The sequence below is a fragment of the Dermacentor andersoni genome, chromosome 4 (assembly GCF_023375885.2).
Source record: "Dermacentor andersoni chromosome 4, qqDerAnde1_hic_scaffold, whole genome shotgun sequence".
In the NCBI taxonomy this organism is placed as follows: Eukaryota; Metazoa; Arthropoda; class Arachnida; order Ixodida; family Ixodidae; genus Dermacentor; species Dermacentor andersoni.
The window spans coordinates 87184936-87205584 of NC_092817.1; the positions used below are offsets into that span (position 1 = coordinate 87184936).

A 20649-nucleotide genomic window follows, 5' to 3' on the forward strand; every position below is an offset into this window, starting at 1 on the left:
AATGCCTATTCCCTTTCAATTACTTTTTCGCAAATTATGTGGCAGACCAATCTTGTTCACTTCCATATATTTGTTTTTCTGGCACTACGCAGGTTCACCAGGAATTAGTGAACAAACGAACAACGCACCAGAAATTGATGAAGGAAGGAATAATAAACTCTGTTGCGTCCCCTGAGCATGTGATGTGCTTAAATACCTACATGTTTAAAGAGAAGTCCAATAAAGAGCGCCAATTTACTTCTGTTACGAAACAACACGGATGTGAAAATTGTCGACTGAAACACTGACCTCACAGAAGGCTGGCCGAAAAAACTAATAGACATTGCTTTTTTATGGAGCAATGCGATTGCAGATGAGCGTAAACCCTAGCGTGTCAGCAATTCATGTTCAGTAGAGCTAGATGATATTCTGGTGGCCGTCTATTACAAAATTATGAATGCCAGTAAACCAGTGTACTTAAATTTACATTCCCGCCAAGTTTACTGGCTCGAGTCTTATCGAACGGTGTGTGCAAGAGTACTACTATAGTATGCCTTCGTTATGTACCGCCATATAAAATAAGTTTCGCAAATATAGTACTGGTGCTCATATCACACGTTAACGATTGTACACACTGAACAAACGATGTCGTTTGTGTTTTTTTTTCATTTTTGTTGGTTTGTTTCGCAGTTACAAGTCTCCAGCAATTATTCTGTGTGCCGCTAGCATGTTCAAAATAACCGAGTACTGCACCAGGCCTCGTTCAGGTTAAAAAGCTATTAGGCCGAACTGGGCCAGGCCCGAAACTTCCGGGTCCGAGGCCAGTACAGGTCAGGTTTGAAAACGGCCGAGCCGGGCACGGTTTAACTGCGCATTGGCTGTGGTCGGGCTCGGGTCAGGAGAAAACGGCCCGTATAGCGCGCTGCCTTATGGAGCTACATTTTTGTGTCAGCGTCGCCGTTCCACTGAAAACAAAAACTTTATAGCTCCGACCTCTCTCTTTGTTTCTTTGAAAAGTATTCGTGCCATGAAATAAGGACAATGAATGAAAAGAAATTATGATGGTGTAATGGTTACGGCATCAGGTTTCTAGACGGGGAGAGCACGGTTCGATCTCACCAGGAGGGCAGGTATTTCCTATTTGTTATTTTCTGTGTTTGAGCTATTCGGCATTACAGCAGCAGCAGAGCAACGGCATAAATATCCGGTAGGACTCATCTAGAAATCTTTACTTTAATAAATGCGAATTTTCTGCTTATTAGCTTGAACATAGCATTAATTATTGAATCCTGTCTTCGTGAGAACCAATGCAACTTCGCGGAATCGGCGGTGTTCTCTTTGTAGCCCTTGGTGCGACGCGTCACGGTTTCAAGAGCGATTCACTGTAAAAGCCGGTTTTCATCGCTGCAACTTCACGTGACTGGCCTGATTCATTCTGAGTCACAAGCGAAGTCACAGTCACACAGTCAGAGTTTGGAAGAAGGTTCCGGAAATGCACGTTCCTGCGAGTTGCGCAATAGCAAGGAGGTATCTCGTAATGAATGCAGCTCCATTTGTGCGCAATAGCTGATCGCTGGCGACGAAAGGGCCATGGATTTGTTGGTGAACTCGTGCATGTCTTTTCGAATCCCTCGTCAACGAAGGGCCGCGAAAGATGACGTTGTGTAGGGGTCCATATTTATTTCGACTATACACTTGGGGTCCTTTCGCGTGCGCCAAAATTTGGGTACTTCAACAAATGCACGTTCCTTACAACCATGGAAATAGCGACCAATGCTGTCCATAATGAAGCCAGTGAGCCGGTGTTCGGCAGCTGAAGGGCACAGCGGCGGTTACGAGTTGAAACGGCGATTTCCACGGGATTTGCACGACGAAACGCCCGCGGCTCTTTCGCCCGATCTTCACGCACTCAACTGTAACGCCGAAGTGATACGCGAACGGGCCGATTAATTATTTATTATTTAATTCATTTACTAGATAACTAGTTTGGTTTAACGTCCAAAATTGACTCTGGGACTATGATAGCCAGACGTTTCGAAGCAATCAAAATGCGGCTATATGCGTCCCCCACGGCCGGAAATCGAAGCCGCCACATCGTGTTCAGCTGCAGAACGCCATAGCCACTCAGCGGCCGTGGTGGGCCGAAGCGGCAAAAGCAGCAAAGTGAAGACCATTATCTTTCATCTTATCTTACACTTGCTTTTAATGCCTGAATGATGTGATAAGTGACCGATGCGCAAGAAATATGCGCCTGTCAGAAATCCCACTATTGGTACATCGTCGTCATTGTCATCGTCATTGTCATCGTCATCAGCAGTCGATGTTTATGTCCGCTGCACGAGGAAGGCCTCCCCTGTGATCCCCAATCACCACTGTCTTGCGCTAGCTAATTCCAACTTGCACCGGCAAATTTCGTCGTTTCATCACGCCACCTAGTTTTCGGCCGTCCTCGACTGCGCCTGACACCCGTTCTCTAATGGTCCACCGGTTATCTACCCTGCGCATTACATGGCCTGCCCAGCTCTATTTTTTTTTCTTTTGATGTCAACTAGAATATCGGCTATCCGCGTTTGCTCGCTGATCCACACCACTCTGTTCCTGTGTGTTAACGTGTAATATTTTTCGTTCCATCGCTCTTCGCACACTCCTTAACTTGTTCTCGAGTTTCTTTGTCAACCTCCAAGTTTCGGTCGCATATGTTAGCACTGGTAGAATACAATGATTGTACACTTTTCTTTTCAACGACAATGGTAAGCTCCCAGTTGGGTCTTTTGTAATGCCTGCAAGGAGCTCTCCAACCTATTTTTATCCTTGAGTAAATTTCCTTTTTATCATTAGACTCCCCCTCGGACTAGTTGGCCTAGATAAACGTACTCCTATACGGACTCTAGAGGCTGACTGGCGATCCTGAGTTCTTGCTCCCTTACCAGGCTATTGAACATTATCTTTGTCCCACTAACACTTTCTCGGTTAACAGTAGTACGTAGACAGTGGCAAACCCGGATAAATAAATGTGCCTTCTTTCTAGTTTGTTTGTTTTCTCGTGGTGACAATTAATTCCGGTGTGATAGTACAAGTAGACAGACGGTGTCGCACCACTGCCGCCACTGAGTGAAGTTGCCGGGCTGTAACAGATTCTCGACTCACGAGTGACTTAATCACGGCTATTCTCCGAGTCCGGCCCTAACGTGAAGAATGTAAAACGAAAAAAACAAAAGGGCTTCATTTGTTTTAGTGCAGACACAACGACACGGATATAAAAAGTCCACGAGACAACACACCTCATCGATAGAGAAAAGAGCCAGTAAGGAGTGGTAATGCACAGTAAGTAACTCGCAAAATTTATCTGCTAGAAACTTGTCCCGTTTACTAAGGAGCCGTCCCCTAAACGGCGCGCGCCTCGAATACCGACGTAATTGGAACGCAATAGCGATGTCTTGCGTATTTTGTAAGGCATTGTAGTAAAAATAAACACAGTTCGCTAAAGTTAATTTGCATGTAGAGTTGGAGCTTACTTCATGTCTCATTGCTCACATTTGGGGCGTGAATTTATTACTGCTTACCTGCATAGCGTCAAGTGACAGAGCGCGTATATTTTTTGAGCATATACAGAGTTTCCCAGGTAATATACATACAGGTCCCACGTGATTTGAGTCAAACTTTATAAATATGCAGCAGCCACGTAGCTGGGCTGAACCAAGGTAATGTGGTTTTGTATCATTTGGAGATATTCAGATTATTTTTGCAATCCGCCTATGAGATAATTATTCGTAATTAATGAATTTCTGAATTATTATACTTAGATGAAAAGTGGCGACAAGAAAATTGTAGAGCAACATGAAAAACTCCCGATACTGCTTTCTGTTGCTCAATACCTGCTACACTAAAGCGTTTTTTCCGAGCGTGAAAGACGCCCACGATTACACGCAATGTGCCTCCAGCGGCCAGTCAGGTTGCAATTTTAGTATTTCCCGGTGTCGGCAAACAGCATTGCCTTGGCTAGGTCCAGCTACGTGGCATTTGTGTATTTTTAAAGTTAGACTTAAATTATGTGAAGCACCCTCTATGCAGCTGAGCAGGTTTCACCTTTGAAATTACCAGACCCTCACCCTTTACACATAAATCGCTAAGCTACGTAGTCGGCGAGTGTTTTTTTTTTTTGTTTAATTGCAAAAGCATTGAAAGAGCAGGCAGCACATGTGGACGCCACACCGCCGCCAGACAACCTGCTGCCTGGCTCTGAGCAACACCATCACTTCAGGGCAGTGCCGTTAGCGTGAAGATCAATTCAGAGATAGTCCGGGTGTCAGGTATCTGTGTGATAACTTTTATTGCAAATCATAATCACTCTGAAAGAAATGCACGATCCGCGAGACATATTTCAATAAATAAGACACGCACGATGGACATATCTGTGCACCGGAGGACAAGTTTGATATCTGTGGCACAAACGTTTTGCTGCGGGCTTGTAGAAGACTGAAAGCACGGCCTGCACAGTATACGCGACTTGCGGGCGATAACTTTTTCTAATCTGAAAAGTCGAATGCTCATTTAATTCTCAATTAGCTGCACTTTTTGAGTACATTCCTAATAATCTGTGCTGCGAGTTGTCTTTAATCGTGTTCACTGTCTAATATGCCTTACTAAAGCTTAGTCCCTAAATACTATAGCGCAATTTTGAGTGATTACCGTAAATATGTGTATGACACGTCGAATAATTAATTGAAAACAGAAAGATATCACGGATGCTACCTGCCACAGCGTAGAACACATGCATGGAACGCCCGACAAGCAAGCGGAATCGTCCATTCAGGTGGACTCCATCGGCCTGCTTCAGCCTCCCCGGTCAAGCGACTGTGGGCATATTTAAGTTCTCTCCTTTCGTGACCATATTCCACAGACCGTGCCTTGGCGTTGATAACGTTTGTCATATCCACTTACAAAAATACACGTTTTGTGAATTGCTTCCTCGCATATCCAAGGCACTCTCGTCTCACATGTATGACTACCTGAGGCACTCTTCCAAAGCACAGGTTCTTTAAAAAGAACGTTAATATTAAACTGTTCGCCTGTCTCCTGAAATTCCAATTTGAAGGTAGGACAATAGCAGTCTAAAGGCGGTGACGCATTTGGTTCACAGTGAGAGATTCTATGCATGCACTGCTGCAGAATAAAAACATTTTTGGCAAACAATAAAAGACATAATTTTGAGCGTCCTTCCTTTATAGAAGAAGCTAGTCGGAAACTATGCACGAATGGCAGCAAAGGCTTTGGTGTGACAGCGAATAACTTAACAGAAAGGTTGTTATACCTTCATCGTGACAATCTGTAAGTCGCTAAGTCAAGCCATGCCATGATAAATCACCAACTACGTCACGTGTGTGCCTTGCTACAGCGCAGCAATGAGCCGGAGTTTGGCGCTCAGTGGTCGCGTAATTTTATAGCACGTTGACCGGAAAGAGATGCTAAATGTATTTACACCACGACTCGTGGTTCCAGTGGAATTGACTAAGCGCTCGCATGTCGCTGATATCAGACCGCGATAAAAACAATGGCACAATTCTATGAAATAGCTGCTGCTTAACTCGATCGTCTTGTGCTAGAAAGAAAGTCTTGACACATGCTGCCTCTGGTCTCATGCAGTTGCCACCAGTATGTAAATTTGTCCTGCTGTGCTCGTCTCCTGTTGATTATGAGGCAATAGTTTGAAAGTTAAAATACACCACTTTAGCGTTGCAGGAAAAGCGCAAAGCTACGCTGGTCACAAATCTTCTCACTCATGATCTCTCGTAAGTAAACGGCTAGGAATAACAACTAGGAACATTGCAAAATCAACAACAGTGACATTTTCCGCACACGTCGTTCTTTACAAGAATAGGCATTTCACAGTTTTAGGCATGCTTTTTACACTTGATAACGTGATGACCGCGGCCTCATTGTAGCGGAAGCTTCAAATGGGGGGTTGTAAGGCCAGACAACATGCGCACGGACAAATACGGTCAGAGCGGAAAACAAGCAACAAATATGTACAGACTATCCCTCGAGATCCCAATGTCTCATATTCTCCCAACTCGCTCGCGCGGAAGCAGCCGACCTTGTGCAAACTGGAATGTTCTGGATGCCACACGTATCCCACTCACTGGTCGTCCATCGACGACGGCATCGTGCCGCTGGCATCTCCGATACGCACAATGCCGTTGTTGTACGACGCACGCAAGTTCAGAGGACGCCACACCGCAACAAGTCCAGCAGAGTCCGTGGCCACCAAATGCTCATGCAGAAAGCACCGTGCAGCAGGCAACACTCGTAGCGGCGCGTACGCTGTAATGATCTCGTCTTTGCGATTCGTCGAACCCCAGGATCGGCCTGCAGCAGGCGGGACGAATAACGACATCGTGGTTGCCACGGGTCACTTGCTGTATGTACAGTTGATGGAAGTGCTGCCCGCCCACCAAGAGCCATCCTAGAAAGGACAGCACTCAAGAGTCTTGGATCTTCGGTGCGTTACCATGGGGAGCATTCTTGCACTCTCCCAGCCACTGGGCGCGCCTCGTCTTGTGGGTCTGTTTGGAACGAAAAAAGAAACAGATGCACATGTTTACCAAGATGCACATTCTTAACGTGCAAGCAGGGCGCTGCCTTATGTATCATCGCGTTCAAATGTTGGTGGGCCACGATAGCAAGTGTAAACTAAAATTCGTTTTACTAGGTGATTCAATTGTTCTCACAAGACTAAAGGACAAGACTGACCCTCATTAGGTCAAAATTGATTTACCTCAATTAAAACGACTGATTACAAAATACAAAATGGATCGCTCTGCGATCTTGATTTTGTTTCAGCAAGGTCAGCAGACCATCACAGTAGAATTGCGCAAACTTGACAAATTTATTAACAACACATTTGTTGGCTTCCGTAGAACTGATCTGTCATATTTGTTGACAACGCATAATAATTCATGACTCAAGGAGAATTATGTACCAACTAGGCCCAAATGAAGTGTTACTAAGATATTCAAAAGATGGCTTTGCGAAGAATGCGGATTTAGGGGGAACCAGCAATAATTTTTGTGCCGTATCGAGAAGTAAAGAAGCCTTACAGCATCCAAGTCTCTGCTCCACATTCCGTTGCAGCTGCCATTGCAGTGCGGGCAGGGACGTTGCAGGGCGTATCCTCCACACTCGCTGCAGTCCAAACAAGCCTGATCCTCCGACCAGCTCACCCCACACCTGCAATATGTACAACACATGTTTTAGTATGATTTTTCGCTGCCAATGTTTTGATACTATTTCGCATACAGTTTAAAAAAAGTCTCCACTAGCCTTGTATGACTTACTGGGAAATGTCTTTATTGTACTGGTAACATAAAAAATTTAAGCCACAATAAAAAAAAAGTGTTCGCAGGCAAAATATTATCACTGTTAACCACCACATATGCCAACGGAATTTTGTGATTACAAATTCGTCAATAGCGACAAAAACCACACAGTCCTGTAAGAATTTCATTAATACGTCTCCTTTCGTACCAGCTCTCACAGCGCCTTGTTTATGAGAAATTATCCGATCCTAGCATTAACCTGGAGGGATCACTGAAAGTTCCACGAAAATTCACCGATGACATTGAGGCCGCCTGGTGCTGGCGTATCGTTTTTGTTCTTGTTGCTACCATAAATATGGCCACTTCCAGTTAACAGCTCTTATAACTACCGCATTTTATTTTGTGTTATATTCTATTTCTTGGCGCCTCCCCCTCCCCCCTTTGAGTCCAAAATCTTAAGGCAAATCAAACAGGATGCTCCATACGAAAGCCGATTCATGACACTCTAATGAAGGACATTCGTCTTCTAGTACGACCGGCTCATGATGCGCAATAGAATCACGAGGAACTCACGTGAAGCAGCAGTTGTAGTCGCTCTTGAGACCCTCCAGTGTAATCGCGCCGGAGCCGTCCGACTGCAGCTGCTGTTGTGCTCGATCCTCGATGCTGTCCCAGCAGTTGTCCCGGTCTGGGCACCGCGCGAACGAGTTGTGCGAAAGTGCTACCAGCACAGGGTCCGACTTTGAATGCCGGATGCGTCGGTCTGTAAAGCAAATGAGGCGTCATAAGCGTCATTCTTGCCTTTCACAAGTGATGTGCGAATATTGTTAGCTGTTCGGAGCGAATGACAAGTGTAGGTGAAATGTAATCGCGTTCCCAAGAGCACAATGACACTGACAGCGCTAAACTATAGTACTATAATATATTATTTACTTCTTTCTTATTTCAATGAAATTTGGTCTTATCTTAGGTGTCGTCGTCAAGGTGATGCTAGCTGATGCGCCTATGTTATGGCAATGGTTCAGCGAGCAAGCGCGAAGTAGTGATTAAAAATGCATGTCATATCGTAAGTAACACCTAAATAACGATGTTCAATAAACTAAGGCACGCTCTTCAAATGGTTATGACGTTCAAGTACACTGCATTTATTTCCCCTTTACAATTTACAAGAAGGTAACGGTATAACGAGAAGCTGCAGTTTATAAACACAAAGAAAAAATAATTCTGCCACTCTACGACGTCTGCTTCAAGCACACGTACTGCGCTTTTTTTTTTAAATGTTTATTACGAACTTCCACTGGCTGACCTCACAAACACGCAGGCTCACTTGACGAGGTAATGAAGACGGAATGTGCATTTTTTTCCTGCTTGTTGTCAGCCCATTATACTATGTTTTGGCACTGACAGAAGCTCTCAAAACGCCTTTTCCCAGAAGCACCGAGCCGACCGAATCCAAACTACATCATCCGTCATCAAAGTGTTTCCGTGAGTTTATTTTCGAGAGCAGCTCGTTTCATAATGGCTGGCAAAGCCTCTAGAAAGAAGGAAGAAGCGCTGTCATTAAATCCAGTTGAAACCGGAACGTACACGCAGCAGCGATCAGTGCAACGTGCCAATGACGAAGCCCTCCCGGTTTCATCTTGCATCAATCAAGCGGCTGTGGCGTTTTTCAGTGTGCAAGTGTCTGTCGTGGAAATTTTCTTCTCTCTCTCTTTAGCGATACACAGTATAGACAGCGCACTGTAAGCAAAAATAGTAAGAACCAAACTTCTTGCTGCTTTTCGTAAAACCACGGCAATGGACAATACATCTTTTTTTCATAAATACACCCTTACATTAAACAATAATTATGAAAAAGTCTAGTTTGCGATTATAAATCGATGAAGTACTAATAACTTCGGTATTTTAACACCGTCAATCCAGGAGGTCCTTCCCTCGAACGACGTATTTAGTTGAAAACACTGCCAGTACTACAACACTTCGCCATCTCTACACAATCAAGCCACTATATAAGATCACTACAGTCGCTTTCGAAAGGCGGCGACAGTAGTAAGTTTTGGTTTTAGTGTTAGGCGGCGCTCGTGTGGAAGAGTGAAACGACAGAATGAAGAACGAGACATTTATGACATCTCTTGTTAGTCGTTCATGTAGCTACTTTGAAAGCATGAAAACAGGACAGCCGACGAATCCACCTCTATCCTCTACAGCAGAACTTAAGACGGGGACAAGTAAAATAACTGTGATGCGGCACATGTCCTGCGTTCCTTTGCTTCTCCCTGTCATTAAAGTTAATGTTGAATATTGGTCCTCACAAATTTTGCCAATTTCCATTACTGGTAACTTTGAATCCCACTCGTTTCACAGAGGGGGATACAATCAGGCACAGACTATAAAGGAATGAACCGTCGTAAGGCTGAATGCTCTGCAACCATTGCCTGGCCAAACTTCCTCCGCGAGGTGCCCTTTTAAAAACATAGAACCGCGAATACTGCTTTATTCAGTGACCTGAATAACAATTTCTGCTTGTCAGCTCAGCGACTGCAAACGTTGAATTTCTTTTCTTTTTCTTCGAATTTCACCTCTAAGAACGCACTTAATAGGTGCATCGCAACTATCCCGTGCCGTGTGCACTCCCGACAACCACCGCACAAAAAAGAAGGACCTCGCTGCCAGCAAGTCGTCATTGCTTTAAGCGGTACGGGTCCTCTGCAGACAAAAACAAGCGCATGGCGCCTGACTGACAGCGCAGTGTGCTCGCAGCTGCCGTCCCTGAAACGCAAGGCACGAATGCATGATCTCAGCCACCGTCGCGCCGTTTGATCAAACCCTGCTGTTTAGGCGGTGGGGCTCGCCTGTCGCGCGTACAGATAACATCCATCAGTGTTAGCCATAACGAACCATGAGCGCTGATTGACTTCGTTACTAATACAGCATACAGTTAAAGTACTATGGTCGGGCACATCTGGAGTGACGCACATTTATCGTTCTGTCCTTTTCTTGATTGATATCGCTTTTCTTTTTCTCACTTTCACGTATGTGTTAGTTCCCTCGGGCTAACTTATACCCCCTTTTCTTTCTTTATGCTGTTTTTGCATTTGTGTTCTTGTTTTTGCCACAGCGAAATGGTGTGGACAGAAGCGTGCTACCGCCAACCTCCCATTTTTACACAGTTTAACACCGCCTAATCTGCGCTAAAAAATATCTATTTGGCAATCTCGCAGGTAAGACAACCGGCTTCCTGCGACAGCGCACTACATACGCTAACCCAATCAGTCGCCTTCCAGAAATCCCCATGTGTGCTTTGTTCCTAAAAAACGAAGAAGAGCGTGATACCATGTCTGTTATAGAAAAATGAAGCTAAAACGCAACCGTGCTCTCTCACTAGCAAGGTCCCAATCCTGTTCGGAACTCGGAAAATTTTGAGTCAGTAGGATTACATTCGAAGTCTCGAGTTCCTTATAAGCAAGTAAGGCTAAAAGCAGACGAAGACAAAGAAGAGTGCACGTTGGCGTGCTGCGGGTACATTTAACACACGGCTTATTCTCCAAGAAGCAGAATATGTGCCAGAACAGATCAGTAAACAAAATTGTAAGACGAAAATTATTAAGAAAAACTATGAAATGGCAATGATCTGGTGCGCGCAAGGCCTCCATGACTACGTACACATATACGATATTGCCAATCCGTGCTTTCTTTCCCTCACCAACATATTTGTCTGCATTCCGTATACTTCACTCTCTAAGGTGCATTTCATCGTGCTAAGAGTAAACAGTGTAAAGAACGTACGGCGCTCTGCTATCCTCTTCAGCGGCTGTGTGTTTCTTTTTTATCTACAATTCGGTTTATCTGCACGAGCTCTACCCACTCTCCACAGCGCAATTTCTCTTGCACCGTCATTGTAGCTGGTCTTACAAGTACAGACTTCCAAAATCTAGGTTTTCCTCCCCGCTAAACTACAAGTCAACGATAAAACTTCCTTGTTCAGTAATAATAATGTCTAATGCCAGGAAGTTTATTTTAAGCAAGCGCGATCAAGCAGGAAATCCGGAGCAATGGTGGATCGCGGAAACGAGCAACCTGTCGGTGACGAGCGGCTTCCCTGACATTTGCTCTGACGCGTGTACTTGAATATGAGTATACTTGAATGCGAGTACGCGGCTTTTAACATGAAATTAATATAAAGAACCGATCATTCGCGGGGTGACTAGCGCTGTAAATGTGTCCGCGACAACGACCTGTATTCGGAAGAATTTTCACCCTTGGCGAGAAGCGGCAATAGAACTCAATGCGTTGTTCACCTGACCTCGCCTTCGCGTGGGACGAGCCGTTCTATAGGCCGCGGGTCTGACTCAGGGTTGCCATGCGTGCGTGTTTCATCATAAGTAGCAACGACGTTAAGTCAAGTGTGGCTCTGGAGCGTAAGATGCGTTACGTTGCAGACTGCCGACATGGCCGAGCCTGAACTCTCGCGAAATATTGCGCACGGAAAGAAAAAAAAGAATGAGTCAGCGCTTGCATCCGAAATGTTCTACTTAGAAAAAAAAAAGAAAGAAATGGAGTAGGTTCGTTTTCTGAGCTTGGTGACTATACAAAGCGGAATGATTGAAGGATTGACCAAGTGGTCCTCGTGGAGGAGACAGTCGGAACGCATGATGCGAGTTTAATGTGCTCTAATCTTCAGTCCCGAGATTGTGCGACGTTCTAACATTGGTCGGCATTGTTTTTAGGCCTTTTCCTCCTACTACGTGCCTTTCAGTAACAGTTGCACAAAGAAGCAGTAACGACGACAACGCGCCGTTATCTCCGAAGAGCAATCGAGAATCTTAGAATGAACACCACAAGATTCGAGGTAACGACTACGCTATACGTTGGAACCCCTCGTCTCGCAAATCGTCCTCGGAAGAAAGCTTGTTTCTCACTCTTCTTACTGAGCACCCCACGTTCACAGTAATAAAGAGGATTGCTTTAGAAGGGCGAGAAACGTGGAATATTCACCCGTGTTGGACTTCCTGCGCAAGTTGCCTATCGCGTACTCTATGCCCAGTTTAGTAAATCGAAAGTACACATGCAATCATGCTGGGCGTTTTATCTGATTTTCTTTTTATTATTGTGCGCAGCTACCTTTAAGCAGACTCTGTGGTGATCATCTTACGTTCAAATGCGCAGTATACTCACGTTCACATCTTTACACCCAAACATATAGCCACTTCTGCGTGTTATGGTGCAACAACCCCTCGATCGAGAGAGGACTATGTCTTATCGGACGTGGTCTGAAAAGCATCGCAGTCTTTCAAGGCCGTCGGTCGCGTCGGCACGTGTTTCTTTTTTTCCGAAAGCGAGGAATGTTTGACGCCTACGTATTACCATACGCACGAGTTGCACGCGGACTATGCGTGATCTCTGAAGAGACGCGCTGTTCTGCGTAACCTGCTCTGTGGCTTCGCTGGCTGTTTTTCCTGTTGGCATGATTTTAGTTTCTGCACTACAGCACGGCGCAGGAACGGCTGACAAGCGGACGGCTCAAGTTAGCTTGGCAGGGGGCTACGTAGGCTGACCTGCGATCGCCGAGTCCGCGGCTTCGCATAACGCCACGCGAGGACCAACTATCGCGCCAAAAGCACGCGGAGTCACCTGTCTCGGCGGATAAGCCAAGCACCGTGATAGGCTCGTTGCTGCGTGTGGGACGAAGGATTTTCGCATGTTCAGCGCGCTGTGTATCTGTGCTTCAGCTGAGCAACGACTGCATCTGGTGATTCTAGGGCACGCGTGGCGCAATGGTGCCAGGTCGCGCGCTTGACCCAGTTGAAAGTTGCAGAGGAGCGAGCTCTCTCGTTAAATCCCTGGTACCCTGGTACCGTAACGATACCAAGGTAACAGTGACCGCTTGTGCAGTGTCGTACCCGGGTGCCAACTAGGACGGCAAGTCAACGACGTCTTTTCCATGAGATAGAGAAAGAGGGGGGGCAATTGTACTTGCTTAATATCGTTACAACAAAGTGTCCCATTATTGTATCTGTGACTGTCGCAGCTGTTATCGACGTCAGTCGTGAAGTCCAAACGGAAGTTGTACAAGTGGCTCTCACCTTTCTTGAAGACCGCGGGGCGCGACTCATGAAGCGCCGGAGACGGGTAGCTCACTATAACTCCGCTGGCCATCGAATTATCCCAGTTGGTGGACACAGGAACGTCAGGAAGAGCTGAATGAATTAGCGACAGGTGTCGACGAGGTACCACCTTCGTGATTTCCTGTGATAGTATCGACACTATAATCAATCCAAATTTCGTCTCAGAAAGCACGCGCGATCAAAAGAACTGTCGGTTTTCCCGAAACTATCGCATGCGCGCTCAACGCTGGCTAGGAGACGACTGAAGCAACGCGACCGGAGCAGACGATTCATTTCGAGCGCGCTACTCGCGCCACGTCGCGGAGGATCGTGAAGCGCATGCGCAGTTACTCTTGGCAGGGCTGCTCTCTTCGAGAGCCGGCGCGCACCGGAGTTCTTCGGTCAGAAACGCGTAGTGTAATAAGCTTTTACAGCATCTATTTGTTTCATGGCCCAGAACCGGGAAAGACCGATCATGCCGGGAGTTCTTTTGTTTTTCATTTTTATTTATTTATTTCTCTTTTTCAATGTATTTTCTTTTCTTTTTGTATTGAAAGAGACGGAGTGGGGCCTTTCCCTCGATGCTGAAAGCTTTCGGGGTTAACGCTAGCTGCGACGGTCCGTTGACAACGTCAGCGCCCGGAGCATGCACGTGCGTTGGAGCGCCTCCCGACTATTACATGTTTCCGACTCGGAAACTACGAAAGAAAGAACACGCCTATTGTCAGCACTGCTAGCTAGCAGTGTCGCACTAGGGCTTGTGGCAGTTTGTTCTGGAATGGTTTGGTTGAGTCAAGTTGCCGCGTGCACAAAATAAAAGCCTTCACATGGTTCGTTTCCCTACCTTATTCCCCCTTTCTATGCCTCTGCCGCTTTGTTCTCTCATTTCGCACATTAGATTGCTTTCTGTCTGTCGGTCTGTCATTGCCAAGCGTTTTGCATGCTAGTTTCCGACGCACTGTCGCCAGTAGAGCGCGCAAGCTGGCTGCTTTCTTGAATGCTCTTTGGCAACATTGAGCACGCTTTAAGTTTCCGCCCGTTAACACTGACGGGATTTTCCTTTTCCTGGGTTGCACGACTGGCAGAAATGACGTAGAAACAAGGTATTAAATTCTCTCCAGCGTTTAAAAACACATTTATTGGCATGAAGGAAACAGAACAAACAAAAAGATGGGTACAATGCATCTTCAGAGCAACCATTAGGTTTTCTGTCATGCTGGCCTCGTCTTTAAGATGGCTACCTCGCCTGCTTCCCCGCTTTCTTATTTCGTTTTGTTTCGAATCGTTTCTGCCGCTCATTTACTCTCCTCCACTTTCCTTTTTATGCAGCACTCTGTTGACATTAAGAACGTAGGTGCCTGGTTTGTACTCCTTATCTGATGTTTTTGTTGTCGATGATGATGTTATGTGTTTGATGTTTTGCACTCCTTATCGCTATTTTTGTTCTTAAAACGCTGAGTGTGTCAAGAAGATGACCCTCTCTCATTGCGAGTTTTAACCGCGGCACTAATTCTACGGGCAATGGACAGTAATTCTACAGTGGCGCTCAGATCAGAAGGCTTGTGATACTGAGGCCAAGAACGCGCCTACAGAAAGACACTAGACCTACGATCGAACCAACAATCCTACGCTTCCAAGCCGAGTATTCAACCACTATTGCACAGCTATTTATAGCGCAGCCGAGCAGGTAACACTTTTGCACTGGGCGCTCAGGAACGCCATTGGTTTCCTGTCGGGTTCAGCACACGACCTGTACTACAGCATCCAGTCGTACAAGCCAGCTGCTGTACGTTCATCCAGACGCAGTAATTTGGTTGAATGTGAATTGATTTCCCATCCACGACAGCGAGCATATTGCTAGGTCGAAACTTTGGAACGTTAAACTCCCTAGAATATTCTCCAAAGGAGTTGAGCGTATCAGTTTCCTAAATTTTATTCGTGCGTTCGACTGCTTACTGTTTCTCAAACCTCACTGTTCATCTCTTTCTCTCCGTTGTTAAAGGCTTTTTCACACCTACCAAAATCAAAAGAGCCTGCTACTTCAACTGAAATAGAAATTAAACTAGCGCAAACTTGTTAAACTGCAGGAGGCCTTGTTGCCAGTTGGCTGAATATTAAATGGTAGGACAAGACATAATGGCTTATATCCCACAGTACAGACATTGTTCTGCATTGCAGATATACTCTATATAAGGTGCAGCGCAATGTCGGTACAGCAGTGAAGTGGTTGACGCTGCTGCTTCAGAATTAAGAGTTCGTGAATCCTACGAGTCCGACAATATACTTGAGTATTCTTTCAGAATACGGCAAAGAGTCGACATTTCATTAACGACGTGTTCTATCATCAGAGAATACTTCACTCTCTTTTGACTGTAATAAAAGAAGACGCGAACACTGTCGCAGATGACTGCTTTCTGGAGCTCTTACACAGATTCGCGTCCAGAACGTTTTTTCCTCTTAAATGTTCCACCGGCAAACCTTTCGTGGCCTTCGTTTCAAAGCGGCCCAGCTTAACGCACGCGACGATTTTGAGCATTGTCACGATAATACCTTCATGCAATAACTATAGGCTTCGAACAGCACGGATTCACGGGCAGACATGCTACTTCTACCATGTATTATATGCTGACGCAACGACTATGTGAAACGCCGTGAGTGAAGTTCCTGATCGAACAGCGGAACCACCTCTTGGAATGCGTGCTCAGCGAGGAAATGACAGAGTGAGCGTGTAGGCGTACTCGAGCCCGAGATTCGCCCGACGACGTGTGTGCGTGTGCGTGCGTGCGTGTGCGTGCGTGTGTGTGTGAGTGTGTGTGTGTCTGTGTGCGTGTGTGTGTGTGTGTGCGTGTGTGCGCGTGCGTGCGTGTGTGTGTGTGTGTGGGTGTGTGTGTGTTCGTGCGTACGTGCGTGTGTGTGTGTGTGTTAGAGCCCAGGTACGAAACAATGCCAAAGTATAGGTTACGGGAAGCGCCGACTACTTAGGCGGGATGCTGCAGACGTAACTCGCACGAAGGAAGAGGACACGCTGCCGAACAGTACGAAATATGAGCGCTGCCTGATATGGTAACTCGCGTAGTGTGCGCCTTACACGACTCGATAGGCGATGAGGCAGGCGCGAGCGGCCGATTACTCAACGAGCTGCCGGCGCGTTGACTCAAAAAAAGAAAGAGGATGAAAGAAACCGTACTTGAGTCACGCCAGCTTGTTCCGCATTGGCAGCTGGCGGGTCTTGTGGACGATGTTATCGGCCGCGCATACTGTTGCATTATGTTATACGAACACTTCTGATAGCACAAATTGGACATGTCGAATTCTGAGAAAAAGATTGGCTAAGATCACGGTGGCTGTGTGATAGAATGTCTATATCATAGCCATTTAGGGGTTGTTCACGTGGACCTGCTCGATCAATAAAATGCGTGTCAACCTCTCGTGCTGAACAGCCGCCGCTACAAGAAGCTTTAACGTTTTCGCACGTTCCGTAGGAACCAGACTTTTGCTGACCACAGTAGAAGACCTTTTTTTTTTTTTTAATGGTGCGTTAATTTCTAAAATGAGACAGCCTCAAATAAAATAATCATGCAGCTCATCGCAGGGACCTTAACTAAAGACGCCAGCTGCTTTGTAGAGTAGAAAAAAAAAACTAAATTAGAAATTATATGCAACCGATATGAATAGGATTTCATGTGGAGCAAGCCTCGCGCATGCATGCGCATTACGTGATATTCATTATCACGTATATCTTTTGTAGTAGAAATCGGTTGATACTTTGATGTGCTCATGTGTCACGTTTTCTTTGTGTGTTTCGGCATTCGTTTCTATTTTTTTTAAGTCCACAAAGTACTAGCTCTCTTGTGTTGCCTAAGCTTGTTACCACCGCAAACTTACTTACAACCATCAATGTAAAAGAATATCCTTTCTTTTCATGAGCCATTACCAGCACAGATTTCATTTATGAGAACGAAGGTTCCAACACTTGCTTTCGTCTTGTCTTCACTTTTCTTCTCATTGATTTCTCCGCTGATCTCCGACCCTCTTCTTCAATGTGGCCAGAAGTGCGTAGTCAGTTAATATTTTCCCTCGCAACCTGCATTTCTAAACGTAAATAGTGCTAAATTGCTAGAGAGCTCTAACTTTTCTAATGACATTTTCGCACCAGTGATTTGCTCATGCAACTCTTACGCAGAAGCTAATACGAGCCTGGCTTCGTTGAAATGCTTTGCGCATGTAGATTTGTCTTCATAATTTCTCACATTAGGCCAACCCAGCCCGAAGCTTCCATGATAGTACAGGGCGGATCCCACGATGACACAGGATCATGCGCCCGCGATGTCAATGTATGTAATCGCACGAATTCACTGTTCCGTTCTCGTCTGTGCCACCATGCGTCACGCACTGTGGCACGCGGCCTTGCCAGTACTTTCGGGACTGTTTTAGTAAACAATATTTAGTGCCACACAACTTCAACGGTGCTTCGGTGACGATGCTTCGTAGTCAAGAACTCAAAATAATTGACTGACGTGATAAGTACAAATCCAAACAACGTAGCTACATCGCAAGGAGATGCAAACTTTTCCCGAAATCGAAGGTGATTGCCACAGCCACCAGCGTTAATGACAATTTTGAGGTGAGAGGCCGACTGATTGGGCGAGTGCTCTAGGGGTCCAATCTGCGAGTTAATCTACGAGGTTCGGTCATGTCAATCTGCGACATTTAACAAACAAAACAAATAGAAGAACGAATTTCAAAGTGTGGGAAAAGGGATTTATTTTTCCACATAACCTCCAGCTACAGTTATACACATATCCCAGCCATTAACTAACGCCTGGAATGCTTCGGCATAGAAAGATTTCTTATTACCACGGAAACATTGTAGGACACCATTCATCACTCCATCATCAGTGTTGAAATGTTTTCCTCCAAGGAATTCCTTCAAGGGCCCAAACAGGTGGAATCACTTGGTGCTAAGTCAGGACTATAGGGGGGTGTGGTAATATCTCCAAGCCAAGTTTCTAGATTGTTTGGAATGTGTGTTGAGTGGTATACGGTCGTGCATTGTCTTGCAAAAGGACCACACCCTTTGTGATAAAACCCGGACTTTCTTTCCGTAAACTCTTGTGCACCCCACGCAGAACAAGGCAGCAATACTCACTGTTGATAGTGATACCGTGGGGTAAAAAATCAACGTGAATAATTCCCTGTTTATACCAGAATACAGTTGCCATCACTTTGCCAGCAGATGCAACTGTTCGAAATTTCTTGGGATGTGGTGATTCCGTATGCTTCCACTGCATCGATGCTCTTTTGGATTCTGGGGTGAAATGGTGAACCCATGTTTCGTCCCATGTCATGATACGATTCAGAAATTCCTGGCCTTCCCTTTCATAGCGTTCCTTCAGTTCTCTACAGATTTTAACTCTTCTGTGTCTGTCAAAAGAAGACAGCTGCTTTGGGACCCAGAGTGCTCTCACTTTTCGGAACAACAAATGATCATGAATGAGCAGTGTTCATTGCTCCTAACGACAAATTACACACCCTTGCAATTTCATGACAGGTTATGCAACGATTGTCTACGATCCGCGGCTCCACGCACTGAATGTTCTTAGGAATGGTTACCGTGGGCTGTGATCCACCACGACCGGGATCGTCAGTAATAGAGATACGGCCATCTATGAAGCGCTTTATCATTCAAATGTCTTACTGCAACTGAGTGGCTCATCACCGTACTGAGCCTGAAGTCTTCCGTAAATTTCAGCAGGTTTTATGCCATCCTTAACTAAAAACTTCATCACAACACGCTGTTCTACGTAGACGTTCACACTGTTGTCCGCCATCTTGAATAACAATCTATTCAGAAGCGCGGGAAATGAGCGCCGTCTACCAGTAACAGGTTATGACACAGGTGCAAGTTTCTACTGGATACAAAACCTCCAGCCTAGGCGTACATTTAAACCAGGAAAGAAAGAAATTTCCCGAATTGAGTTGAACGACCCTCGTATTTAGGAAAGAAATTTGATGCGGCACATTTATGCTGAAAGAAAGAAAAAGACGTCAGTTTTCTATGTACACAAGAACTAGCAAGCGTGCATCCTTAGTAAAATGCATATCCTTCAAGACCAGATGCCATGCGATTGATTGATTCATTCATTCATTCATTCGATGAATTAGACACATCTTTCTTCGTTAATATATTTCTTTCTTTCTCGCTTTCTTGGTCGTTTATTCGAGGGTCGTGACACACTGCCCCGCGTCAGCCGTAGTTTTTCCATCCTTCGCATGCGAACGCTATTGCAAAATGTAGTGACCATTCGCGCCTCAGGCTCTCCCGACGACGCTTCGAGCGCCTGCGAGTGTACAGTTGACGACAATGGGTCACGAGAAACGACTTTTCTCCGCCCTCTCTGCCTGTAACCCGGTTGCCTTTATGACTGCCGTTCGTCACGCTCACTCCGTTGCATGCATGCCCGGCGGTCGATTTCGGCCACGACGCGTAGCGCGGACGACCCCATTCGTGGAACGCGTCGCAGTTTTTTTCCGAACGTCAATCTGTGGCGCCCTACGCTCCCGATGACGTCACAGTCCGGGGCGTACCATAGGTGGAAAAATCGCAGTGCGTCTTCCACCCTCATCCGCTCTATATTCCACTGTTGCAGTCAACAAATCGCTATTGGGTTTGCTCTGTCGGTCTCTCCCCACCGTTACGGTGTGGCGTGGACAATCCTAGTCACCGCCATAGCAGCTCCTCACCCTCAGCATGCAGTGAAGGAAAACAAAGCACCGAAGGAAACCATTGTCCCTGAGGGTCGAACTGTTTTAGTGGGTCCCCATGTGTCGAAGACACGACGAGAGGTTGGCGGGTTATCAGCTGGATAAGCACTTTTAGACTGTGGAATTTTTTAGCTGACTTGGAAGCCAGGCGAAGTGATGATACGTTGAACTTCACAACCATTGTGCAATATCGCTCAAAGGTATTCATGCGAGGCATGCATAACGTGTAGCCTGACTTTAATGGATATCAAAGATGGGAAAGTTCTGAAAATAAGAGAGTAACATGTTTATCACATCGTACAGTTTCAGAGCACCAAATATATGCTTGAAGCAGCCCCGACTTCAGCTCAAAACGTTTGCAGAGTAATAATTTTGCCCACGCTGAATCCTTTGAACGTTTGAGCGAAAAGATGCGCAACGCCTTGCAAATGTTGCTTTGGACAGTTTGGTGGCCGCAGCTTCGAGACGATGCCGCCCGCATCAAC

General features: G+C 45.8%; 1 protein-coding gene across 1 annotated transcript; it reads right to left on the reverse strand.

Annotated features, from left to right (window-relative positions):
* Positions 1 to 4285: 4285 nt before the first annotated feature.
* On the reverse strand, positions 4286 to 14699 carry LOC126536431 (protein pinocchio-like). Its single transcript, XM_050183390.3, has 4 exons — positions 13379 to 14699; positions 7869 to 8058; positions 7077 to 7206; positions 4286 to 6542 (listed from the first exon to the last, which is right to left on the reverse strand). The coding sequence occupies exons 1-4, from the start codon at positions 13449 to 13451 to the stop codon at positions 6459 to 6461; spliced, it is 477 nt and encodes a 158-aa protein (XP_050039347.1). The 5' UTR covers positions 13452 to 14699; the 3' UTR covers positions 4286 to 6458.
* Between the last annotated feature and the right edge of the window lie 5950 nt (positions 14700 to 20649).

Bases quoted from the DNA above. Each gene is read 5' to 3' on its own strand.
- LOC126536431 (XM_050183390.3), bottom strand. From the start codon at position 13,451: ATGGCCAGCGGAGTTATAGTGAGCTACCCGTCTCCGGCGCTTCATGAG. The intron at 8,059-13,378 runs GTGAGAGCCACT...TTTGCTTTACAG, and splicing joins CCCCGCGGTCTTCAAGAAAG to ACCGACGCATCCGGCATTCA. The intron at 7,207-7,868 runs GTGAGTTCCTCG...TACATATTGCAG, and splicing joins GACTACAACTGCTGCTTCAC to GTGTGGGGTGAGCTGGTCGG.